Raw genomic sequence first — 27,164 nt, 5'->3', positions numbered from 1 at the left:
ACGCTCTCTGTAACCCCCCTGGCCTCCCCCGCGACCTCCCTCCCTCTCTTCCTCCTTTCCCTCCTCCCTCCCTCCTCTCCCTCCTCTCCTCCCCCCTCCTTCCTCTCCTCCCTCCCCTCCTCCTCCCTCCCCTCCTCCCTCCCCTCCTCCCCCCTCTCTCCCCCCCCTCTCCCCCAGTGTCTCCCCACCTCCCTTCCCCCCTCTCTCCCCCCCTCTCCTCCCCTCCCTCTCCCAGTTCCTCTCCCCTCCCCTCCCCCCTCACTCCCCCAGCGCACGGCCCGTACATACGCGGTATTTACGGTATAAAAACTGGCGAGCGGCCTCGTGGGTCCTTGGGGATGATTGCGTGGCCGCACAGCTTCGCGGGAACTTTGGCGGTGACGTCAAACCTTGCGTATTGCGTCTGCCGCCAGATAGCCTCTCCTCCCGTGAAGCCTCCGACCACAGGGGACATTGATTACCCTCTGGGACCCCGCCCCATTCTTCACCTGTGATTCCGGACAATGTGTAGCAGAGGGCTATTTGACAATAGAGGGCATCGCACCACAGCCCGATCCCCCGATCCTCCCCTCACCCGATGCCACATTGACTTCCCTCAGTGGTCCCTCGACACTGATCTCATTCCCCCTCCCTCGCCCGGATAGTTACAACATCACTGGTGCACCCCCCAGTGTTGCGGGACTGACCGGCTCCATCAGACTGCACCTATTGACGGACTTCAATGTCATTCGTCTTGCATTGATTAAAAGCTGCAGATTGAGGATAATTATGAAATGTGTTTGTTTAATCCTGTAAGTTACCTGCCTTTATTGGACCTGGAAACTTCTGTATTGACGAACTCCTGCACGGAGCGGGGGATGGTTCGAGAATGTTCCACACGGATCAGGAACTCTATACAATGGAAGAGCTGTCACATCATTGCATTGGCTTCCTGTACCGGGGAGAACAGCAACTGTGCACCTGGCTCAGCTCAATGTTACACAATGAGGGTGAATTGGGGAGTGATGCAGCTTTCTGAGTTACGCAGAGATTTCAAAGAGCAGGCAAGCAACCTCCAAACACACACAACCTGGGGACCGAGAAATTCCAGTCGTTTGCGCCTCCCAGGGGCTAACAGGGTGCAAATGAATATTCGCCCGGGGGGGGCGGCGGCGGCACCGCTAACGACTCCCGCTTTTAGCGCCGGCGGTAACCCGTAGCGCACCGGACCCTAAATTGGACATCGCTGCATGGGGCAATGACAGCGACAGGTTCATGGGACATGGACCAGGCGGGCAGCCACTCGATGGTTAAAGACAAGGTAGCGGCAATTGAAAGAAAATCTGCTGATTTTGCTTTGGTGCTTTGGACGCGGGTTCCGTGCCGCGATCGGTCAGCCCGGCGCTCTGCTTGAGCGCGGGCTGTTGGCACGGCAACCCTGCTCGCCGGTGGTCCGAGGGGACTCTTTCCTCATTGCAGAGTTTGCAGCTTGGGCCCTTCCCTTTAAATAAGGGGAGAGTCTGCCGTACGCGGCAGCATATCGCGGCCCAGTGCATAACGCCCGATCCCCCCCCCTCCCCGGCCACCCGCCCCGACCCCCCGGCCCGCCCCCGATGCCCCGCCCCGCTTCCGGCCCCCCGCCGTGCTCCCAACCCGCCCCGGCCACCCGACCCACCCCCAGCCACCCGCCCCACGCCCGGACCCTCCGCCCCGCTCCCAACCCCCCAGCTCGGCCCTCCCGCCCCGCTCCGCCTCACACAGGAAATGGAGCGTGATATATTGTGACCACCCCCAGATGGGGCGCAAGGGAATTTTCCCCGGGGAGTCCGTGCTCGAGACTGAGGGCAGTTTGACATAAATAGAACGGCATCTTGCACCAAGGGCACAAACTATTGGTCAAAATCTTCACTCGAGCAGTAGGGACTTGGCGATAGACGATGGAGACTGTCCGTACACAGGGATAAACTACAGGGCAGCCGAGTGACCTTCCTCGTCTGGCAGTGGTCAACACAAGTGTCGAGAATATACTTGCATTACGCGTTTACTGAGCCGTGACTGTGACAGACAAGTGGCTGGGTAGCTCTGTCAATCCACAGCTTGCTGTACCCGTTCTCACCGTGCCTTTATTTGACAGATATCTCACATCATCCGCGAAATCCGACAGTTCCAGCAGACCGCCTACAAGATCGAGCAACAAATCAAGGTCGGTCCATCGTACGTTTTGTCTAAATGAAATGGTTTTGCAATATCTTCTCCTGAGTGGATAGCACGGAATCGCAGTCCACATGAGTTGTTTGAGGGAGAAATGATCACCAGGGCTCCCTGCTCTGGGCTAGAATTGTGCCGCGGGATCCTTAACACCAACCTGAGCAGACAGAGCTCGGGTTAACTTCTGATTCAAATTACAGTACCTCCAACAGTGCGGCACTCCCTCAGTACTGCCCCTCCGACAGTGCAGCACTCCCTCAGCACTGCCCCTCCGACAGTGCAGCGCTCCCTCAGTACTGCCTCTCCGACAGTGCAGCACTGCCCCTCCGACAGTGTGGCACTCCCTCAGTACTGGAGTAATAGGGCCCAAAATTCGCCACATTTAGCTCCAAAAGTGTTTCTTGGAGCTAACTTTATTTTGCAAGTTTCGCCAATGTTATAACGCCGTCCTAAACTTAAAAAAATAGGCAGCTATCGGTTAACGTTTTTATGATGTCACTCGGGGTCAAATCCACCCATAATGCAAGTTTCACCAATAAGGATTTGTTTTTAAACACCGCTGGAGACTGCTTTGTAAAACCTTACCCAGTCAGAGTCCGATAGAAATCGGCGTTACAGACGCCATTGTGTTTATCGGAGCTGAGTTGTAGGTTTTGGAGGGAGGCAGCATTTATTTATTTATTTTTTTCGTTGCCAATCTTTCCAATTCTTTGTCAAATCACAAACGCCAGAGGTCACCTTGCACACATCAAGGATCACTCTGCGCCAATGCTCTTAGCCAAAAGGCCTAGAGCCACTGCACCGTTCCTGGAAGTACTGCAATACCAGATTCGTGCCATGGAGGTGGATGGGTCAGGCCCCCCACACACCTCTGTGGAGGTGGATGGGTCAATCCACCCCACCCACCTCCTATTTCCAAAAAGCATAGGAGAACCACCTTCCTGATCCAGGGAGAACCACTTTGGGGTCATGGTTACTCCCCTGTCAGGTCAGTTACGCATGATCTTAGCCAAAAGGGGAGGGAGGCAGCATTTATTGCCCATCCCTAATTGCCCCCTGAGAAGGTGGTGGTGAGCCGCCTTCTGGAACCGCTGCAGTCCGTGTGGTGCAGGTGCTCCCACAGTGCTGTTAGGGAGGGAGTTCCAGGATTGTGACCCAGCGACGATGAAGGAACGGCCGATATATTTCCAAGTCAGGATGGTGTGTGATTTGGAGGGGAACGTGGAGGTGTGGTGTTCCCATGCGCCTGCTGCCCTTGTCCTTCTCGGTGGTAGAGGTCGCGGGTTTGGGAGGTGCCGCTGAAGAAGCCTTGGCGAGTTGCTGCAGTGTTTCTCCTTGTGTGGTTCGGCGTGGCATTTTGTTTGATAATCGCTCCTGAGAAGTGCCTTGGGATGTTTTGCTACGTTGTTGACGCTGTATAATTGCCAGTTGTTATTATTGCACCGACCAACGACACTCCATTTCACAATCACCAAGTCCTGTCAGCAACTTTCTGTTTTGCTTCCACCAGGTAGCACGGTATTTATTGGTCCAGCCCAACGTGATGGACGAGGAAAGTCTTTATGAAGCATCGCTGAGGATTGAACCAAAGCTTCCGACCTGAATCCCGACCGTCTCTTGCATCAGAAAGCTTGCATAAATGATGATCTCGCTGCTCCGTGTCAACGTGCTGTGCATGGGGCCATCGCTGAAGAGTAGACACCACCAAAAAAAAACCAGGAGCACACCACCCACCCAGCCGCCCCCGGGGCAGCTTCTGACAATAAACTGCTGCACTTTTATTGTGGAGCAAACCCGGTCCAACCAAAAACAAAAGCAGTGCAGCATTTGTAGGTTTTGGTAACAACTGAGCCATCTTATCATCTTTAGAAAACCTAAAAAAATTATTTACAAATACCTGGGAATGGCTGGCGTAATGGGCCCAAAAACTGTCCTTTCACCTCTCCGACCAGGTTTGCAATCCGGCCTAGAGCGCTAGGATCACAGCCTCTGTTCTGTGGCGGAGGGAGGGCTGGGTCATGTCGATGGCCGGCAGACTCCTTCCACCCCTGGGACCTGAGGCTCCTGTCTCAGAGCGATGGTGTGGGAGGCGACCGCACTGTCAGATCATCCCTGGGACCTGCTTCCACTCCAGCCCAGATCGACCAGACCAAGGCCCCTCCTCTTGCAGAGGGAGGGTTGTGTGATGTAGTCGTCCACGCACACACACTGCCCCACTTTACCACTGGGCTTGAGGTTGACTCTCCAATCGGTGCTGTGAAAGGTTCCTCGCAATGATGGAGTGCAGCGTGGTGCGGTTGACGATCCTGTCCCCAAGAGGGCCCGAGTTCCGATCCCCGATGGATCAGACTAAAGGTTCTCTCTCACTCTGCGGGCGGTGAGTGTTTCGCTCGCTAACCTTCTGTCCCTGGGTTCAAATTAAGCTCGCACGGATGGGTCGGACATCTCCTTCCTTTGTGATTGGCCGGATTAGCACCCTCTGGGGCCTTGGTTTGAACCCCGCCCATGCTGACCCTTTCTCTGCTTGTTAAGGGTCATAATGTCTCTGGGTCGTCTTAGTCCAATTTTGGCCGGCGTGAGCCTACAGCACTAAAGTCCTCTTGACGTGGCACCAACAGCCAGTTACTGTGGGAGCTGGAGACGTCACACTGATGCAGTTCGGAGATGCCCCCTGACGTTCAGGCACACGGTGGTGTCCCGGGATAATTATCCTGCACCTACCCCGTGCTGTACCTAACCGCAGAACACTCAACACTAACACTTTCTCAGCTCTGTCCATCCGATTCCCCGCCCCCCCCCACCCCCCCAACCCCGGACCACCCAACCCTGACCCCCCAAATAAAGCTCCGTTGGAAACAATTCTGGGCTCACGATGAGGCTGATGCTCAGCTCCAGATCCCTGCTTCCCCGCGGACCCCCAAAGCGGCTTCAGTCTGGGCTGGAGCCGCTGTTTTTGCCCCGAAACGCTCGGCTCTTGCGACACGTAGGCTGAGATCCGGTGCGTCCGCCCCGGGCAGGCGTTGGTTTCGCTGTCGGAGATGCCGAGTGGAGACGGGAGCTGCCAAGCTGTGGTTGGAGCTTGGCTCTGCTTGCACTCAGCACTCTTTTACCAGTAAAGACACTTTTCACACATCGATTAACACTTTCTCAGAGGTTGTTGGTTTTGTTTTGGATATATATAACAGTTCACTTATCGGCCAGCTAGTAAATGTGATTCAGTCATAGGCCCAGTCTGCAGGCAATCAGCGTAAGGTTTTGAGCATGATTATCTGCTAATATCATCCACAGCGTCCACAACTCTCCAAGCAGCTCGAAGGATCGATCGGGCATGGTGCCCTGTGCCACAGCTGCCCAATGGGCTTCAGTTTGCCTCTCCGGACCGAGACCCACTCCTCCGTGGGTGGGGGGAGTCCAGAACAAGGGGGCGTCACCATAAAATTAGAGCCCGGCCGTTCCGGGGTGATGTCAGGAAGCACTTCACACACAGGGCAGTGGGAATCTGGAACTCTCTCCCCCAAAAAGCTGTTGAGGCCGGGGGTTAATTGAAAGTTTCAAAACTGCAATTGATTGATTTTGTCAGGCGAGGGGATTAAGGGTCACATCGAAACTACAGCACGGAGCCAGGCCGCTCGGCCCAACTGGGCAGGGCCAGCGTTTATGTACATTGGGTTAAAGGCGCAATATAAACGCAAGTTCTTGTTATGCTCCACACCAGCCCCCTCCCACCCCTCTCCATCTCACCCCATCACCATATCCTTCTATTCCTTTCTCCCCCATGTGTTTATCCAGCATCCCCTTAAATGTATCGATACGATTCGCCTCAACCCCTCCCTGTGGCAGCGAGTTCCACATTCTCACCGCTCTCTGGGTAAAGAAGTTTCTCCTGAATTCCCCATTGGATTTCTTGGTGACTGTCTTATATTGATGGCCCCTAGTTCTGGTCTCTCCCACAAGTGGAAACCTCTTCTCTACGTCTACCCTATCGAACTCCCTCATCATTTTAAAGACCTCTATCGGGTCACCCCTCAGCTGTTTCCTTTCTCGAGTTACGGAAGCAAGCCAGGTAGTTAATACGGCGCAAGAGCTGGGGGCCAGATTGGAATCCCTCGACCACCCATCACAGTGCGGGGGCAAGCACTCCATCAATGGCCCCTCGTTATTGTTTTGTAACCACTTGCCATGTCTGTGTAGGGGCTGGGGTATTTGGTCTGTTTGTGTAACTAAGGGTCTTGGCCTCTTGCCTGCATGAGCAGCCCCAGTGCAAGAGTTCTAACGTCGGATCCTGAAGTCAGTAATGAAGAATTTCCTTATTATTATTATTATTCTAAAATTATGAGGGGCCTATATAGAGTGGTTAGGACAGACCTATTTCCCTTAGCTGAGGGGTCAATAACCAGGGGGCATAGATTTAAAGTAATTGATAGAAGGATTTGAGGGGAAATTTGGGGGTCTGGAACTCACTGCCTGAAAGGGTGGTAGAGGCAGAAACCCTCACCACATTTAAAAAGTACTTGGATGTGCACTTGAAGTGCTGTAACCTACAGGACTACGGACCGAGAGCGGGAAAGTGGGATTAGGCTGGGTAGCTCTTGGTTGGCCGGCGCGGACACGATGAGCTAAATGGCCTCCTTCTGTGCCATTTCTGTGATTCCAGGAAAGGCTCTCTAGCTTTCGAATCTTAGAGGCAGAGCCTTCAGTCACCACCCTCCTGATCGCGGGAGGTGGGGGTGGGCCGGGCGGGCAAGTCGGAAGGCCTGCTCACAGGGCCTGATCCTGGATCTGGCCATACACAGGTTGAGTTTGGCCAAGGCCATGGGAGTGGTCGCTCTGGCCGTTTGCCTCCCATCCCTGACCGGTGAGCTCCGCAGGGACTGGAGTGTGGAGTCAATGTGGGTGATAACTTTCTCATTTAATTTCGTGTCTCTTTATATAAAAAACAGAAAATGCTGGAAATACTCAGCAGGTCAGGCAGCGTCTGTGGAGAAAGAAACAGAGTCAACGTTTCAGGTCGTTGACCCTTCGTCAGAACTGGCGAATGTTCGAGATGTAACAGATTGTTAAGGAAGTGGGAAGGGCAGTGAAAGGGGGAGGAGAGGAAAGAACAAAAGGGAAGGTCTGTGATTGGGTGGGAGGCAGGAGAGATTTAAGAGGCAAAGGGGATGCTGGGCAAAAATGAGATGGTAATGGGACAAGTTAGGAAACAAAAGATGAATCTAGACGGGGTGTGAATGGCGGAATCATCACCGGCCTGGGACAGAGACGTCTGATTTGGGTGTTTATTAACCGTGCCCCTCTGAAAAGGGGATAATTTTGTTCGATTATTCTTACGTGGGTTGGTGACAGTGAGGCAAGCCGGTGCATTCTCCCAAATCCCCCCAAACTATTGTTCCTCAATCTGTTTAACTTGGCAGCACTTCCACACCATTCCTGACTGTACTGCCAATTAAAAATAAATATTTGTTTAGAATTTTTTTTATATCAGTAGAGTAACAACAATTAATAGATCTTGGCTGAACGGCAAAGGGCTAAGAGATTCCAGCAGCAAAATCTGGAAGGAGCTTTGTTTATCGAGGGTAGACGTCAGCATGTTAAATAATGCAGTGCGACTTGTGGAGAAGATTTAAATGCGAAGTATTGCTTTCTGGCCTTGCCATTAAGAGTTCAGCTTCAGTCCCCTTCTGTGTATTGCAACTCTGGATGGCTGTTTGTACATTGTCTGCTGATCTGAATGTTGCAACCTATCCCGGCACACCATGAACCCCACGCGCAGTGCAACGTGGCCCGCGCAGTAACTCCAGCGCCGGGGGTACTGATACATCCTTACTACACAGTATAAATGCACACGGGGCCCATGCTTGACAGAAGGGCAGTCTGTGACCTGTCCTTTATTCCTTAGCACTCAAGTGATGAAGGTGGGTGGAGCTTCCCCTTTTATACCTGAAGGTCCAGGTTAGGAGTGTCTCCCACCTAGTGGTCAGTGTTCTCACGGTGCACAACTTAGGTCAGTTTATACATGCGTTACAATGCTGGTTGAATACATGACATCACCTCACCCCCCCAAAGTCTTATTGGGATCACAGGTTAAGTCTCTCGGGTGGTTTACGCTCCCTTGTAGAGCGCCTGAGTTGGGGCTCCGGTTGTTGGACGCTGGCCTGAGTGTCTGCTGTTTGCGGTGCCTCAGGCCTGTCCGGACTGCCCACAGTGACTGGGCTCTCCTCCCTTTGGTTCTGGTGTTCGGTCACCTGTGGTGGAGTGAACTCTATATCGTGTTCTTCCTCTGCTTTTTCTATGGGGTTGCTGAACCTCCTTTTTGTTTGATCCACATGTTTGCGGCAGATTTGTCCATTGGTAAGTTTAACTACCAGAATCTTATTTCCCTCTTTGGCAACCACAGTGCCTGCGAGCCATTTGGGGACAAAAACAGGATCATTTACATCAATACATCGCGCCCTCGCATTCCTGTCATGGTAGTGATATTGTGACTGGCGCCTGCTCTCGACAATTTCTTTCATGGTGGGGTGTATAAGGGATAATCGGGTTTTGAGCGTCCTTTTCATTAGCAGCTCTGCGGGTGGAACCCCTGTGAGCGAGTGTGGTCGGGTTCTATAGGCCAACAGGAGGCGTGATAAGCGGGTTTGTAGGGAACCGCCTTGGAATCTGAGCATCCCCTGTTTGATTATCTGCACTGCTTGTTCTGCCTGGCCGTTTGAAGCCGGCTTGAACGGTGCCGTTCTAATATGGTTAATTCCATTGCCTGCCATGAAGTCCTGGAATTCAGTGCTTGTGAAGCACGGGCCATTGTCGCTGACCAAGATGTCCGGTAGACCGTGGGCGGCGAACATTGCCCGTAGACTTTCTACCGTGGCAGAGGATGTGCTTGAATTTAAAATGTCACACGCGATCCATTTGGAGTAGGCGTCTACTACAACCAAAAACATTTTCCCCATGAAAGGACCTGCGTAGTCCACATGGATGCGTGACCAAGGCTTGGCGGGCCATGGCCAGGGGCTAAGGGGGGCTTCCCTGGGCGCATGGCCCAGCTGGGCACACGTGTTGCACCTGCGAACACAAAGTTCCAGATCTGCGTCTATCCCTGGCCACCAAACGTGTGACCTGGCAATTGCCTTCATCGTGACAATGCCCGGGTGCCCATTGTGGAGTTCTCTGATGAACACCTCTCTGCCCATCTGGGGCATGACTACGCGGTTTCCCCACAGTAGGCAATCGGCCTGAATCGAGAGTTCATCCTTGCGCCTGTGAAATGGTTTAAATTTCTCAGGGCATGCCCTGTACGTGGCTGCCCAGTCCCCATTCAGGACACATTTCTTGACTAGAGACAATAGCGGGTCTCTATTTGTCCAGACTTTAATCTGACGGGCTGTCACGGGTGAGCCTTCGCTTCCGAAAGCTTCAACAGCCATGACCATCTCGGCAGCATGCTCGGTAGCCCCCTCAGTGGTGGCTAGTGGGAGCCTGCTGAGTGCATCGGCGCAGTTTTCGGTGCCCAATCTGTGCCGAATTGTGTAGTCATAGGCAGCTAACGTGAGTGCCCACCTCTGTATGCGGGCTGATGCGTTTGCATTTATGGCCTTGTTGTCGGCCAAAAGGGACGTTAGGGGTTTGTGATCTGTCTCCAGCTCAAATTTCCTGCCAAACAGGTACTGGTGCATTTTCTTTACCGTATATACACATGTGAGCGCCTCCTTTTCTACCATCCCGTAGCCCCTTTCTGCCTGGGACAGACTCCTGGAGGCATAAGCTACCGGCTGTAACTGACCCTTGGCATTGACATGCTGCACACACCCGACACCATAGGACTACGCATCGCACGTTAACACAAGTTTCTTACATGGGTCATATAGCGTTAACAGATTGTTGGAACATAACAAATTACGTGCTCTATTAAAAGCCCTTTCCTGGCTGTCCCCCCAGACCCATTCGTGATCTTTGCGTAGGAGTACGTGTAGCGGCTCTAGCAGCGTGCTCAATTTGGGAAGAAAGTTACCAAAATAGTTCAGGAGCCCCAGGAACGAATGCAGCTCCGTCGTGTTACGGGGTGTGGGTGCTCTCTGGATCGCTTCCGTCTTGGATGCAGTAGGGCTGATCCCGTCTGCTGTTACCCTCATCCCCAGGAATTCTACCTCTGGAGCTAGGAAGACGCACTTCGCCTTTTTCAGTCGCAGACCTACCTGGTCCAGTCTGCGTAGCACCTCCTCCAGGTTGTGGAGGTGTTCTTCAGTATCGTAACCCGTAATGAGGATGTCGTCCTGAAAACCACCGTCCCTGGAATCGACTTGAGGAGGCTTTCCATATTTCGTTGGAAGATCACGGCGGCCGAGCGAATCCCGAACGGACATCTGTTGTACTCAAACAACCCCTTGTGTGTCGTGATGGTGGTCAGCTTCTTCGACTCACTCGCCAGCTCCTGGGTCATGTAAGCTGAGGTCAGGTCCAATTTTGAAAAAAGTTTGCCACCGGATAGCGTCGCAAAGAGGTCCTCCGCTCTCGGTAACGGGTACTGGTCTTGGAGTGACACCCGATTGATGGTGGCCTTGTAATCGCCACATATCCTGACCGACCCATCCGCCTTGAGCACCGGCACAATCGGGCTCGCCCAGTCACTGAATTCGACTGGCGAGATGATGCCTTCCCTCAACAGGCGGTCCAATTCGCCTTCTATCTTTTCCCGCATCACGTACGGCACCGCTCTGACCTTGTGGTGTACTGGTCTGGCGTCCGGGTTTATGTGAATCACTACCTTGGCCCCCATGAAAGTGCCAATGCCGGGTTGAAATAATGAGTCAAATTTGTCCAGGACCTGTGAGCATGATATTCGCTCCACAGAGGAAATTGCATTGACATCGCCCCATTTCCAGTTCATGACAGCAAGCCAACTCCTCCCCAGTAGTGCGGGACCGTCCCCCGGGACAATCCAGAGTGGCAGTCTGTTCTCCGAATCTTTGTGGGTCATGACTACCGTGGCGCTGCCTAGCACCGGAATGATCTGCTTTGTGTAAGTCCGTAGCTGTGCGTCAATCGCCGATAATTTTGGCCTCTTGGCCTTGGATGCCCACAACTTTTCGAACTGTTTGATACCCATCAGGGAATGGCTGGCACCCGTGTCTAACTCCATTGATACTGGGATGCCATTGACGAGCACTTTCATCATTATCGGTAGCGTCCTGGTGTATGAACTGTATACGTGCTCCACATGAACTCGCTGAACTTCAGCTTCCAGCGATTTCCCCCAGTGTCCATTTCTGCAATTTCTGCAGGTATTTTGCTCATCTCTGCAAACTCCGGCTGAATGTATGCCTCCATGCCTCCAGCATGAGTTGCAGTTTGAAACAAAAGGTCCCTTGCCAGTCGATCGTCCCTGACTGCCCCTGTTATTGTCCTTGAGTGCACCATTAACAGGTGTTGATGGCCCCATTACTGGCCGCATTGTCCCTTGCAATGGCGTGAATCGCTGTTCAGCTTGCCATTGTCTCTGTCGAACTCCCCCTCTGGGTTCGACTACATGTTGGGGCATGCCTGACTGCCCTTGTCTGCCTGGAGAACTGTGTGCTGCTTTAACAATGTTGAATCTCTGTCCCAACCATTCCTTAACACAGTACCTCTCGTCTGTTCTGCTAGTGGCCATGCTCGCGTGGTTTAAATCCCAGTTTCTTGTCGCCATTGATACGTCCTTACTACACAGTATAAATGCACACGAGGCCCATGCTTGAGAGAAGGTCAGTCTGTGACCTGTCCTTTATTCCTTAGCACTCAAGTGATGAAGGTGGGTGGAGCTTCCCCTTTTATATCTGAAGGTCCAGGTTAGGAGTGTCTCCCACCTAGTGGTCAGTGTTCTCACGGTGTACAACTTAGGTCAGTTTATACATGCGTTACAATGCTGGTTGAATACATGACTGGTACATTCCTCGACACAATCATTCCCGGGTTAATCATGACAAATCGTGCAATACCATCCACTGTCTCCACAGATATGTCCCTCGCTTTAACTCAACAGTATATCCCAAGAACCAGAATCTTCAATTGTCATGGCAACAGGGCTTGTGTCTGGGCTTTGCAGATAACAGGCGGTGTGCAATGTTTAATGACAGAGCAAACGGCCTTCTTTATCGTTGCATGACCCACTTTGAATCCCTTTCACAGCTCCGTGTACATATGCTCAGTGCAAATATCTCGTGTAAAGGCATTTCCAAATGAATACACTTTGATAATATTCGAAGTGCAGTATGGGTTATATTGTACACATCATTAAATTTAACCCTTCTTCTCCCAAAAGCTTCATCCATATCGCGAGGATTATTTTCATTAGTGTCCTCCGCCCAGCCCTCCCCTTAATATAAACTCAGTAATCTCAATATAGTCCCCATCCGTTACCCCCCCTCCAGCCATTACCCATCCAGCCATTACTCATCCAGCCATTACTCATCCAGCCATTGCCCCCCACCCAACTATTGACCCCTCCCCCCAGCCATTGCCTCATCTTTCTTGGCTTTTTATACCCCAATACACCAATGTTGAGTTTTGTCCCAGTTTATATTGCCCCTTTACCTTATTGCACCCTGTTGGGGTTAATCTCCTCCTGTGATCTCCCAGTCCCTGTCCATCACTCCTCCAGCTCCAGGTGGTCATCCTGCGCTCCCTCTGCCTCACCATTAGATGCCTACCTTTCAGCCAAGTTGAGGTACAGATCACCCATGATCTAATTGATTGGCAGAACAGGCTCGAGGGGCTGAATGGCCTGCTCCAGTGCTCCTGAGTAAGTGAAAAGCATGTACTGTTACTTGTTGGATCTAAAATAACAGCAACTTGCATTGATGTATTGTTCGATGGGTCGAAGCCTGTCAGCACCATGTGGAGGGGCAGCGTGGGGCAAGGAGAAGCACAGGCAAGGAGGGCTGGAAACGCACAGTGGTGGTGCATGAGAGTTCCAAAGTCCAGTGGACTGGAGAGAGTGGCTTTGAGCAGCAGTACGCTGGACGGGAGCGTTGCAGGGATAGGCAGAGACGTACAAGTAGAGGCAGTCTCTCCAACAGGGCAGGGGTAGTTTGCAAATGAGGACAAGACTGGCTAAGAACATGAATTAGGAGCAGGAGTTGGCCATTCAGCCCCTCGAGCCTGCTCCACCATTCAATGAGATCATGGCTGATCTTCGACCTCAACTCCACTTTCCTGCCCGATCCCTATATCCCTCGATTCCCCTAGAGTCCAACAATCCATCGATCTCTGTCTAGAATATACGCAACGACGGAGCCTCCACAGCCCTCTGGGGCAGAGAATTCCAAAGATTCACCACCCTCTGAGTGAAGAAATTCCTCTTCATCTCAGTCCTAAATTGCCGGCCCCTTATCCTGAGACTGTGACCCCTGGTTCTAGACTCTCCAGCCTGATGTGAAGCGTTTCTCCATCATGTGTAGTCTGGCTTGAATATTTTATACAGGAGTGTGCAACTTAGTGCAACTACCCTGTCAATCCTCTTCAGAATCCTATATGTGTCAATGAAATCACCTTTTATTCATCTAAACTCCAGAGGGTGTAAGCCCAATCTCTCCTCATAGGACAACTCTCTCATCCCAGGAATTAATCCAGTGAACCTTCATTGCACTGTCTCTGAGGCAAATCTATCCTTCCTTAGGCAAGGGGTGGCTACCTTATCGAGCCAGGCCCATTATTGCTCCAACACGGAAGGGAGCGTCCCGTTTCCAACATGCGAGGTCCGGTGAGGCGACCAGAGAGAGTTGTGGGGTGCTGACTGTCACACTGCGATCACTGCAAGCAATGAAATAAAAGTTGAACATATATATTAAATGCTAATAAAGGGCGATATTTAGTGAAAATAAAAACATAGCGTAGTTAGAAATTGGGAGAAGATGTGAAGCGTTTCTCCATCATGTGTAGTCTGGCTTGAATATTTTATACAGGAGTGTGCAACTTAGTGCAACTCATATGAAGATATTAAAAATAGTATTGATTTTTGTATATCTGGATCATTGTAAAGTACCTAAGATTCAGTTACATTCTAAGTACCCATTCAGAAAATGACAAGCATCCAGCTCAACACGATACCTTGTGATGTAGTGGTGACACTTTAAGCCTAAATATCTCCAGTGATTTTTTTGAAGTCTACCCATTTTGTATCAATACACATTTCCTGATTACCTCTTGACAATAAATCTCTTTTATCTCAGGGTGATAGACATGAGTGTGAGTGTTGTTCAGAGTTTGATTCATCACCGAACAGAGAGACCGGTCCTGGGATTCTTCCAAATCAGCTCCATATATTACTGCAATCCAAAGTGTCTGCAGATTAGTGGGTAGCGCTCTCGCCTCTGGGTCAGAAGGTTGTGGGTTCGAGTCGCACTCCAGAGACCTGAGCACAGAAATCTAGGCTGACAGTCCCAGTACAGTGCTGAGGGAGTGCTGCACTATCGGAGGGGCAGTACTGAGGGAGCGCTGCACTGTCGGAGGGGCAGTACTGAGGGAGCGCTGCACTGTCGGAGGGGCAGTACTGAGGGAGCGCTGCACTGTCGGAGGGGCAGTACAGAGGGTGCGCCGCATTGTCGGAAGGGCAGTACTGAGGGAGTGCCGCACTGTCGGAGGTGCCGTCGTTCAGAGGAATCCAGAAGTGTCTGTTAAAATCGGAATTTGTGGGCCCCAGACAGCTTTCCGTCAGGTAAGTAACCTGGAACAGGTGAGCTGCCCATCTGACTCGATTCTGCTGTACAGATATGCGCGGGCTGAACTAACATTAAATGAAAATGCTGATGCTAACTTCTTACAATCAAACAATCGTCCTATAATAATACTTGGGTAATTGTAGTGTAGATTGTCCAGATGTGGGTATTCATAATCTACATTGGCAAACTTCATCCATGCTGTGACCCATGCCTCCTGCTGTAACTGAGCATAGCCTGACAATGAATTCCTATTGATACACGGGAAACAAATAGTACAAAGTTACTAAATGTTACCATTTCATATTCCGTCTATTCTTCACATTGTAATTACTGTGTTGCAGTGTAAATAACCTGACCTAAAGTGATCTGGCATGATGTGTCTGTTGGGAGCAGGTAAACGGGGCAAACAGGTTAGCACAGATCAGTCAGCATTAAGTGATTTGCATTGTTCCTTAGCCTTGCGCATTTAAACAAAGTTCTGTGGGGTTTTTTAATAGTTCATAACATTTACTTTGATTTATAAAGTATTTCTTCACATCTTTGTAGTCCTAATTCTCCTGAAGTCTAGCAAACTTTACATGTTTAGAATTCAGTAGACCTAACCTATATGGGAAATGTTCAAATTAAAATGCCCGCTAGTTCTATGATTTGTGGATGTTGGGAGTTTTTTTAATATCTAATCTGAAGGTATAAAAGTGACCAGGTTAAACAATGATAAGGAATAAAGAACTTGCATTTATATAGCACACTGCAAGTCCTCAGGACATCTAAAAGTGCTTCACAACCGATGTACTTTTTAAGCTCGGGCCCTGGATCATCGTGGGCCGCCCTGACCTGTGTGAAAACACCACCGCAGGTCAGGGTTATAAATAGAGCTGGAGCGCTGGGCCCTGGAACATTGTGGCGGAGGTGCGGCGAATGAGGGTACAGGGCCCAGAAGAGCCGAGGGCCCAGGGGCAGCATGGGCCAGCCCACACTACGATATGTGTGTGCAGCAGAGCAGGTCTCCAGTCGTCCTGGTTTACCCTTGCCACTGGATAAAGGCCTAGCTCTGTCAAGCCCGTGTGGTGGCTGGTGTGGAACGGTGACCACACGTTTAAAAAATCCAAGCACAGGCATCTTCCACCCCCTCAACTGGAGTTCAGGACTGGAACATCGGGTCCTTCATTGAAACATCTGTGAACTCGTGGAAGCAAGTCATCCTCGTTCGAGGGACCGCCTATGATAATGATGAATCCTGCCCACTAACTTGGGTTCATCATCAGTGTCAAGATTATTTGCTTCTTTTAATGTTCCCATCTCTTCTCTGACAATCCTCTACAAACAGAAGGATCTTTCAGCAACAGAGTCTTGTCCTGGACCTGTGTGCCCAACATTATTCCTTTCAAGGTGATCCATTGTCTTCTAATGTTTATAAACAATCTCCACCAATCCTCTTGTCTGAATCCACCTCTCATTTCTTTTCAAATTTAAAGGGTGCTGGATAAGTAAAGAAGGGACAAAGGAACAGAAGAGTATGTTGATCGGGAGCGATGACGTAGGGTGGGTGTGGAGTATAAAGACCGGCACGGACCTGTTGGACCAAATGGCCTGTTTCTGTGCCGTATATTCTATGGAATTAATTTATTTAAAGTTCTGGACCTGGCTCCTGGTTTTTGAGAACATAAGAAATAGGAGCAGGAGTCGGCCATTCGGCCCCTCGAGCCTGCTCCGCCATTCAATTAGATCATGGCTGATCTTCAACCTCAACTCCACTTTCCTGCACTATCCCCATCTTCCCTGTTTCCCTTAATATCCAAAGATCTATCAATCTCTGCCTTGAATATACTCAATGACTGAGCCTCCACAGCCCTCTGGGGCAGAGAATTCCAAAGATTCACCACCCTCTGAGTGAAGAAATTCCTCCTCATCTCAGTCCTAAATTGCCGGCCCCTTATCCTGAGACTGTGACCCCTGGTTCTAGACTCTCCAGCCCGGGGGCAATACCCTCTCAGCATCTACCCTGTCAATCCTCTTCAGAATCCTATATGTGTCAATGAAATCACCTTTCATTCTTCTAAACTCCAGAGGGTGTAAGCCCAATCTCTCCTCATAGGACACCCCTCTCATCCCAGGAATTAATCCAATGAACCTTCATTGCACTGTCTCTGAGGCAAATCTATCCTTCCTTAGGCAAGGGGTGGCTACCTTATCGAGCCAGGCCCATTATTGCTCCAACACGGAAGGGAGCGTCCCGTTTCCAACATGCGAGGTCCGGTGAGGTGACCTGAGAGAGTTGTGGGGTGCTGACTGTCACACTGCGATCACTGCAAGCAATGAAATAAAAGTTGAACATATATATTAAATGCTAATAAAGGGCAATATTTAGTGAAAATAAAAACATAGCGTAGTTAGAATTGGGAGAAGATGTGAAGCGTTTCTCCATCATGTGTAGTCTGGCTTGAATATTTTACACAGGAGTGTGCAACTTAGTGCAACTCATATGAAGATATTAAAAATAGTATTGATTTTTGTATACCTGAATCATTGTAAAGTACCTAAGATTCAGTTACATTCTAAGTACCCATTCAGAAAATGACAAGCATTCAGCTCAACACGATATAGTGGTGACACTTTAAGCCTGAATATCTCCAGTGTTTTTTTTAAGTCGACCCATTTTGTATCAATACACATGCCCTGATTACATCTTGACAATAAATCTCTTTTATCTCAGGGTGATAGACATGAGTGTGAGTGTTGTTCAGAGTTTGATTCATCACCGAATAGACAGACCGGTCCTGGAATTCTCCCAAATCAGCTCCATATATTACTGCAATCCAAAGTGTCTGCAGCTCAGTGGGCAGCGCTCACGCCTCTGGGTCAGAAGGTTGTGGGTTTGAGTCCCACTCCAGAGACCTGAGCACAAAAATCTAGGCTGACAGTCCCAGTACAGTGCTGAGGGAGTGCTGCACTGTCGGAGGGGCAGTACTGAGGGAGTGCTGCACTGTCAGAGGGGCAGTACTGAGGGAGCGCTGCACTGTCGGAGGGGCAGTACTGAGGGAGCGCTGCACTGTCGGAGGGGCAGCACTGAGGGAGCGCTGCACTGTCGGAGGGGCAGTACTAAGGTAGCGCTGCACTGTCGGAGGGGCAGTTCGGAGGGGCAGTACTGAGGGAGCACTGCATTGTCGGAGGGGCAGTTCGGAGGGGCAGTACTGAGGGAGCGCTGCACTGTCGGAAGGGATCATCGTGGGCCGCCCTGACCTGTGTGAGAACATCACCGCAGGTCAGGGTTATAAATAGAGCTGGAGCGCTGGGCCCTGGAACATTGTGGCGGAGGTGCGGCGAATGAGGGTACGGGGCCCAGAAGAGCCGAGGGCCCAGGGGCAGCATGGGCCAGCCCACACTACGATATGTGTGTGCAGCAGAGCTGGTCTCCAGTTGTCCTGGTTAACCCTTGCCACTGGATAAAGGCCTAGCTCTGTCAAGCCCGTGTGGTGGCTGGTGTGCAACGGTGACCACACGTTTAAAAAATCCAAGCACAGGCATCTTCCACCCCCTCAGTTGGAGTTCAGGACTGGAACATCGGGTCCTTCATTGAAACATCTGTGAACTCGTGGAAGCAAGTCATCCTCGTTCGAGGGACCGCCTATGATAATGATGAATCCTGCCCACTAACTTGGGTTCATCGTCAGTGTCAAGATTATTTGCTTCTTTTAATGTTCCCATCTCTTCTCTGACAAGCCTCTACAAACAGAAGGATCTTTCAGCAACAGAGTCTTGTCCTGGACCTGTGTGCCCAACATTATTCCTTTCAAGGTGATCCATTTGTCTTCTAATGTTTACAAACAATCTCCACCAATCCTCTTGTCTGAATCCTCCTCTCATTTCTTTTTGAATTTAAAGGGTGCTGGATAAGTAAACAAGGGACAAAGGAACAGAAGAGTATGTTGAGCGGGAGCGATAACATAGGGTGGGTGTGGAGTATAAACACCGGCACAGACCTGTTGGACCAAATGGCCTGTTTCTGTGCCATACATTCTATGGAATTAACTTATTTAAAGTTCTGGACCTGGCTCCTGGTTTTTGAGAACATAAGAAATAGGAGCAGGAATCGGCCATTCGGCCCCTCGAGCCTGCTCCGCCATTCAATTAGATCATGGCTAATCTTCAACCTCAACTCCACTTTCCTGCACTATCCCCATCTTCCCCGTTTCCCTTAATATCCAAAAATCTATCAATCTCTGCCTTGAATATACTCAACGACGGAGCCTCCACAGCCCTCTGGGGCAGAGAATTCCAAAGATTCACCACCCTCTGAGTGAAGAAATTCCTCCTCATCTCAGTCCTAAATGACCGGCCCCTTATCCCGAGGCTGTGACCCCTGGTTCTAGACTCTCCAGCCCGGGGGCAATACCCTTTCAGCATCTACCCTGTCAAGCCCTGTAAGAATTTTGTGTGTTTCAATGAGATCACCTCTCATTCTTCTAAACTCGAGAGAATATCAGTTCAGTTTACTTGGGTTCCAGATCACGATAAACGCGGTCGTACTGTTGCTGTGCAATGCTGTGTTTAGTTTGTACAGCTCGACCCAACTTTGCTGGCCCATCTCCCGGGTGCGGGTGGTGATGGATTTGCTGGTCGCCAGGGCTCTGCTGCTGCAATGTGCCCCTCGCGCCATACGGTGGAATGCCAGCGAGAAAAACACAATCTCATAACTTCAGCACTCTGCTAACCTCAACGTGGCAAAATTGATAACCTTATCTCCGCGGGGATTGAGTTACCCTCCCCTTCAACTTCGACCCTTTCATTGTCTCCTCCCCTGCTGTCACTGCCGGTTTCCAATGAGAAGTGCCACTGTTTCTGCAGTCTCTGCACTCTGCAGTCAATTCCGTTTCCCAATCCGACTTTTACATCGGATCATCATTTAGCAGGAAGCAGAAGCAGGGGGTTTCCAAGCTCGGCTCTCCTCAGTCAGAGAGTGCACTGGAAATGGAGGCACTGGTCCCGATCTTGCTGCTCTGCCACTCGGTGCACAGTCTGCCCGAGTTCTCTGTCCCAGGTAAGGAACAGGATCCTTGTGTCTCCCACCCAGTCTCCGGGGAGCCGGCTGTGTTTGTGCAGTGAGGGGGATTTTAAACAGGAGAATGATTGTTGAACACAGCGAGTTGTTCCGATCTGGAACGCGCCGCAGGTTGAAGGAAGCAGATTCAATGGTAACTTTCACAAAGTGAACTGGAAAAATACTTGGAAAGGAAAACATTGCTGGGCTGTGGGGGAGTGGGACTGATGGGATCGCTCTGTCACAGAACCGGCACAGGCTCGATGGGCCGAATGGCCTCCTCCAGTGCTGTAAGATTTTAAACTCAGATTACTGCAGGCGAACAGACATTCTGGCTTTGGTTCAGGTATGTTCAACCCGTTTAAGAATTTCCATTAGTCCCAAATACCTCCCCCTCTCCCCTGCACACAGGGTGGGGTACTGGGGCACGGTCCCTACAGCACCGGTACCCACCCTCTGCCACATCTCAGGAGTCGGCGCTTGGACCCCAGAGCTTCCACGGTGATCAATCTCCTCCCACCTTTGCACCCGCCCCATTTCCCGCTGTCGTTTCTATCGGGTACAACTAGGGTAGTTGGGATTCAATTGTCACTCGTGGCTCAGTGGGCAGCACCCTCGCCTCTGAGAGTGAAGGTCGTAGATTCAAGTCCCACTCCAGGGACTTGAGCGGCTAATCTAAGGCTGACACTCTCAGTGCAGTGCTGAGGGAGTGCCGCACTGTCGGAGGGGCAGTACTGAGGGAGCGCCGCACTGTCGGAGGGGCAGTACTGAGGGAGCGCTGCACTGTCGGAGGGGCAGGACTGAGGGATGCTGCACTGTCGGAGAGGCAGTGCTGAGGCAGTGCTGCACTGTTGGAGGAGCTCTTTCGGAGGAGACGTTAAACCGAGGCCCCATCTGCTCTCTCAGGTGAACGTAAAAGATCCTATGGCACATTTAAGGGGAAGCTAGAGAGAGTACAAGGTTGTGTTCTAGGCATTTTGTCAGGAGTAGGGTACCGCTGGAGTTGGTTTTCCCTGCCCCCTCTCTGCCGATCACACCTCCCCAGAGGTCTGTGTCCTTACCGACTCTGGCGTTGAAGTCACCGAGGAGGATCAGCTTGCCGTCCGTAGGTACACGGGACAGAGATTGTTCGAGGCTGGAGTAAAATCCCTCTTTGGCCTCATCTGTTGCGTCGAGTGCTGGGGTGTACGTGCTGATAACTGTGGTGCACTGGTTCCGGGATAGGTTGAGTCGGAGAGTCATGAGACATTCGCTTACCCTGCAGGGAGAGTCTTTGAGGCAGTCGACCAGCTCGTTCTTGATGGTGAAACCAACTCCGTGGAGGCGGCGTTCTTCCTCTGGTTTCTCTTTCCAGAAGAAGGTGTAGCCTCCACCTTGTTCCTTGAGCTGCCCTTCCCCTGCCCGCCGGGTCTCGCTTAGGGCGGCGATGTCGACATTGAAGCGTCTAAGTTCCCGGGCAATGATGGTGGTGCGGCGATCCGGCCTGTCGCTGTTGTGGTTGTCCATGAGGGTCCTGATGTTCGAGCTTAATTTTGGAGGGTGGAAGATGCCTGTGCGTGAGTTCTTTTAACATGGGGTGGCTGTTGCACACGGGCTACCACACGGGCTTAGCAGAGTAAGGTCTTGGTCGCATGAGCCTAGTTGCCTACAGCAAGATGTGGGCCGTAAGCTCGGCGTGAACAGCGCCCTTCAGTGAGGTGGAGAGAAAACCAAGGAGATATCCACGTTTGGACCGGGATCAAGCAGGGCTGCGTCATCGCGCCAACCCTCTTCTCCATTTTCCTCTCTGCAATGCTCCACCCCGTACTCAACAAGCTCCCCGCTGGAGTGGAACTAAACTATAGAACCAGCGGGAACCTGTTCAATCTTCATCGCCTCCAGACCAGATCCAAGACCGTCCCATCCTCTGTCATCGAACTACAGTACACGGACGACGCTTGCGTCTGCGCACATTCAGAAGCTGAACTCCAAGCCATTGTTAACGTCTTCACCGAGGCATACGGAAGCATGGGTCTTACATTAAACATCCGTAAGACAAAGGTCCTCCACCAACCTGACCCCGCCACACAGCACTGCCCCCCCATTCATCAAACTCCACGGCACGGCCCTGGACAACATGGATCATTTTCCATACATCGAGAGCCTATTATCAGCAAGGGCAGACATCGACGGCGAGATTCAATACAGCCTCCAGTGTGCCAGCGCAGCCTTCGGCTGCCTGAGGAAAAGAGTGTTCAAAGTCCAGAACCTCAAATCTGGCATCAAGCTCATGGTCTACAGGGCTGTAGTAATACCTGCCCTCCTGTATGGCTCAGAGACATGGACCATGTACAGTAGACACCTCAAGTCGCTGGAGAAATACCACCAACGATGTCTCCGCAAAATTCTGCAAATCCCCTGGGAGGACAGACGCACCAACGTTAACGTCCTCGACCAGGCCAACATCCCCAGCATTGAAGCACTGACCACACTTGATCAGCTCCGCTGGGCAGGCCACATTGTTCGTATGCCCGACACGATACTCCCAAAGCAAGCGCTCTACTCGGAACTCCTTCACGGCAAACGAGCCAAAGGCGGGCAGCGGAAACGTTACAAGGACACCCTCAAAGCCTCCCTGAAAAAGTGCAACATCCCCACTGACACCGGGGAGTCCCTGGCCAAAGACCTCCCTAAATGGAGGAAGTGCATCCGGGAGGGCGCTGAGCACCTCGAGTCTCATCGCCGAGCGCATGCAGAAACCAAGCGCAGATAGCGGAAGGAGCGTGCGGCAAACCAGTCCCACCCACCCTTTCCCTCAACCACTGTCTGTCCCACCTGTGACAGAGACTGTAATTCCCATATTGGACTGTTCAGCCACCTGAGAACTCACTTTTAGAGCGGAAGCAAGTCTTCCTCGATTCCGAGGGACTGCCGATGGTGACGAGAGAGTACATGAGGGAGAAAGGAATAGAAGGATATGGTGATGGGGGTGAGATGGAGAGGGGTGGGAGGAGGCTTGTGTGGAGCATAAACCCTGGCACAGACCCGTTGGGCTAAATGGCCCGTTTCTGTGCTAGACATTTTGTGTACTATTTGGAAGAAGAGCAGGGGAGTTTCCCCGGTGTCCTGGGGCCAATATTTATCCCTCAACCAACATTACTAAAACAGATTATCTGGCCATTACCACATTGCTATTTGTGAGAGGTTGCCATGCACAAATTGGCTGCCTCGTTTCCTACGTCACAACAGTGACTACACTTCATTGGCTGTAACGTGCTTCGTGACATCCGGAGGCCGTGTAAGCAATATTTCCTCAAAATTGTGCGGCCCCGCAGCCTGGGAGTGCCTTTTCCAATGTGAAACTTTGAATGGGCCCCGCACCCAAAATAAAATCAGGGGGAACATTGTGTGTAAGGCGTGTATAAATGCAAGTTCTCTCTCCCTTCGTGCCCATTTTACGCATGAAAAACAGATGGAGTGCATCCCAATATGAGTGCCCAATTGCCATTCACACATTGGGGGCTTGGCCCTTTCCCGAGTTCCACCTGCCCAGGAGTGTGGGGAGTGGGCCCCTCCTATCGCTCAGTGCAGACCCGACTGACTCCCGCTGGTACTGCTCCGCGGTCCGTGTTGGGGATTGTCTAACCTTCACGCTGGGCATAGACGGAGCCTGGATCTGAAACTGGGCAAGTGGGAGATCGCGGGAACAAAGCTGGGATGAAGCGCGGGCTGAATATTGAAGCCCGACCCCGACCCCGTCAGTCGACTGTCACTCTGTGCGGCTAACTGGCTGTGGCAGCGATAGGGAGACTACAGCTGGCCGCTGCACCCTTGGGTTAGATAGGATGGGATCGCACTGTGCTGTGGTGCCCCCCATTGTCCAATAGCCCTCTCTCACCATCCAGGCCCATACATGCAGAGTGGACGATATCGATTGCGATGGTATTGATCGGGCCGGTATTGATCGGGATGGTATCGATTGGGTGGGTATCGATTGGGCCGGCATTGATTGGGCCGGCATTGATTGGGCCGGCATTGATTGGGTGGGTATCGATCGGGACGGTATCAATCGGGTGGGTATCGATTCGAACGGTATTGATCGGGTGGGTATCGATCGGGACATTATCGATCGGGACGGTATCGATCAGGACGGTATCGATCGGGACAGTATCGAACGGGATGTTATCGATTGGGACGGTAACGATTGGGACGGTATCGATCGGAAAGGTATTGATTGGGCCGACATCGATTGGGCGGGTATCGATCGGGACGTTATCGATCGGGACGATATCGATTGGGATGATATCAATCGGGTGGGTATCGATCGAGTGGGTATCGATTGGGATGGTATCAATCGGGTAGGTGATCAGGACGGTATCGATCGGGTGGGTGATCTGGACGGTATCGATCGGGTGGGTGATCGGGACGGTATCGATCGGGTGGGTGATCGGGTCGGTATCAATCGGGATGGTATCGATCGGGCCGTTATCGATCGGGTGGCTATCGATCGGGACGGTATCGATCGGGACGGTATCGATCGGGTGGGTATCGATCAGGACGGTATCGATCGGGACGGTATAGATCGGGTGAGTATCGATTCGGACGGTATCGATCGGGACGGTATCGATCGGGACGCTATCGGTCGGGTGGGTATCGATCAGGATGGTATCGATCGGGACGGTATCGATTGGGTGGGTATCGATCGGGACGGTATCAGTCGGGACGGTATCGATCAGGTAGATATCGATCGGGAGGGTATCGATTGGGACGGTATCGTTTGGGTGGGTATCGATTGGGTGGGTATTGATCGGGACGGTATCGATCGGGTGGATATCGATCGGGACGCTATCGATTGGGACGGTATCGATCAGGTGGGTATCGATCGGGACGGTATCAGTCGGGACAGTATCGATCGGGACGGTATCGATTGGGCCGGTATCGATCGAGACAGTATCGATTGAGCCGGTATTGATCGAGTGGATACACCTATACCAGGACATCAGTTAGTCTCCTCTTACCTTGGAGACGTCAAATATCAACACTATTATTTGAAATATCAAAATATTAAACTCCAGCTTAGAGGAGACTAATTGACATCCTGTTTCTGACTGCTCCATTTTTGATCGGGGCAGAGGAGCAGTGAGAGTTTGGGGCCCAGGAGCATCATGATCGGGGCTCAGGAGAGGCGAGGGTTCGTGGCCCAGAAGAGGTGAGGGCCCAGGGGCAGCACGGGCCAGCCCACACTGCTATCTATGGAGAGTAGGAGCATGTGTGCGCACTAGGTCCGTGCAGCAGAGCTTGGTCTCCAGTCATCTTGGTTAACCCTTGCCACTGGACCAAGACCTAGCTCTGTCAAGCCCGTGTGGTGGCTGGTGTGCAACGGCCACCCCACGTTAAAAGAATCCATGCACAGGCATCTTCCACCCTTTAGTATGTAGTTCGGGATCTAGATTGTCAAGTCCCTCATCGAAACCCCTGTGAACTCATCTATTTTTGTGTGGAAGTGGGTCACCGCTTAGGGGCTGCCTAATACTAATACACCTGTACCACACCGTGAGTCACCGTCTTCAGAAAATGAGGGCCGAACACGGTTGCACAATGTTTTCACTGCGGATAATTCTCTTGTTTGTTTTTCAGAAATAAGTTCTTTCAAGGAATGGATGATGACGGTAAATATTTATTTTATGATTTTGTTTGCCAGTTTCTTCCTCGGGATCAGACGTTCTGTCTCGCTGTGCCGCTGCTCTGTCTATATTTGGTGACTTGCTCCCCTCGCCCCGATTCAGTGTCTGAGTTTTGACTGGAATGTGTTGCCCACCTGGGAAGTTCGGGGCAAAGGTTAAGGGTTTGCTCATTCCCTACCCTCAGCCTCCTCTGCTCCCGAGCAGCAGTGAGGGGAGTTTCGCCCACATGGTACGAGTTGAGATCAGGAACTCACTTTGTGGGAAACTGAAATTTGGCAAGACGGCCAAATCAATTCTGTGGTTTCAAGTTCCCATTCAAGACTCGATGACACAATCCTTTGTTCTGAAGGGGAGCTGCTCTCTGAAAGAATTGTTAACCCAAGGCCCTGTCTTCCTGTTCTGGTGTTGAGGTAGATGTTAAATACCCCAGGACAATGTTGGAAGGAAAGTGGAGGAGTTCACCCCACAGTCCTGACCATTGTTGGCTCCCTCAACCCACACCACCAAGAAACAGATCATTGCTATTCCAAGGAACTTACTGTGCACAAAATAACCGCCATATTTGCCTAAAATAAGTCACTGAACTGCAAAGCATGTCCTTGTATGTGAAGTGCATTGAGGTGCAAAGTAAATGTAGATATTTCTTTCTACTATCAGTACTGGCCTCCATTCACCACTTCATGCTCCTCCAACACCTCTCCCCCTCAGTCCACTTCCATCCTGATTCTGTTCTTCCCTGACTTAACCCAGATGCTGCAAGACCTGAATAATATCAAGACCGGCCAAATCTTCCTCAAGCTGAATGTCAGCAAAATCGAGGCCACCCATCAGCTCCTATCAGCCCCTCAGGACCTCTGGCCTTGAGTCCATCAGCCTCTCCGGTTTGCCATCTCCAGATAAGTCAGAGACCACGGTGTCCTGCACAATCCCAGCGTTCAGCCACTTCCCCCCCCCCCCCCCCGCCGCACATCCCCTCTGCACCAAAACTGTAATGAGATAATGTATAGCGCCCTCTAGCTAGGAGGTATAGGGAGCTATATTGAGAGAGAGGGTCTGTGAAGGAACGCCATCTTAAGCTCCACATGGCTGACTGAGACCTCCCAAATAAATAGAGTTAAGTTGAACTAAGAGTGTTCAAGAGACTATAAAATACAAAACCATTCCCTTCCATCCCCACGACATTGCCCCCTGTAATGTATGCAGAGAGGAAGCTCACAGGTTTGTGGAGCTGTTGAGTTGTGAGTGGCTTAGCCAGTCACGTGATGTTCACAAGACTCAATAAAACCCCAGCCAGTTGGGTTCGGGGGATCCATGATGGGGCAGGTGGTTGTGAGCCCGGTGGATGAACTGGTAATGTGCAGTGTGATTGTTAAACCTTTTGCTAATAAACCAACTAGTTCTTAATAGCAATGTGTTGCTGTGAATTCTTAAGCAAAGAACCCATGAAGCAAATACATTACAGCCCCCGCTGCCCTTCTGCCACTGAAACTCCCAGTCCACGCTTGAACCATCTCAAAGCTTGACTTCTCCAATGCTCTCCTACCCCCGGCCTCCCTCCATCACCCCTCATAGGGTGCAATCCCACAC

General features: G+C 51.4%; 2 protein-coding genes across 2 annotated transcripts in view; both read left to right on the top strand.

Moving 5' to 3' along the window:
- Positions 1-5,466, top strand: part of rasgrf1 (Ras protein specific guanine nucleotide releasing factor 1) — a 124,178-nt gene extending 118,712 nt beyond the window's left edge. The window contains exons 26-27 of the mRNA XM_070859340.1: positions 2,114-2,182; positions 3,698-5,466. Coding sequence (XP_070715441.1) covers positions 2,114-2,182; positions 3,698-3,790 — 162 coding nt within the window. The 3' untranslated portion in view covers positions 3,791-5,466. The remainder of the gene's footprint in view (positions 1-2,113; positions 2,183-3,697) is intronic.
- A 14,223-nt stretch (positions 5,467-19,689) lies between these two features.
- ctsh (cathepsin H) overlaps positions 19,690-27,164 on the top strand; it is a 40,139-nt gene continuing 32,664 nt past the window's right edge. Inside the window, exons 1-2 of the mRNA XM_070858578.1 lie at positions 19,690-19,914; positions 25,531-25,562. Of these exons, the coding sequence (XP_070714679.1) occupies positions 19,845-19,914; positions 25,531-25,562 (102 nt within the window). The 5' untranslated portion in view covers positions 19,690-19,844. The remainder of the gene's footprint in view (positions 19,915-25,530; positions 25,563-27,164) is intronic.

The sequence above is a fragment of the Pristiophorus japonicus genome, chromosome 17 (genome assembly GCF_044704955.1).
Source record: "Pristiophorus japonicus isolate sPriJap1 chromosome 17, sPriJap1.hap1, whole genome shotgun sequence".
Lineage (NCBI taxonomy): Eukaryota > Metazoa > Chordata > Chondrichthyes > Pristiophoridae > Pristiophorus > Pristiophorus japonicus.
Note: the sequence above shows the minus strand (reverse complement) of the source record. Positions and strands in the feature narration are given on the sequence as shown.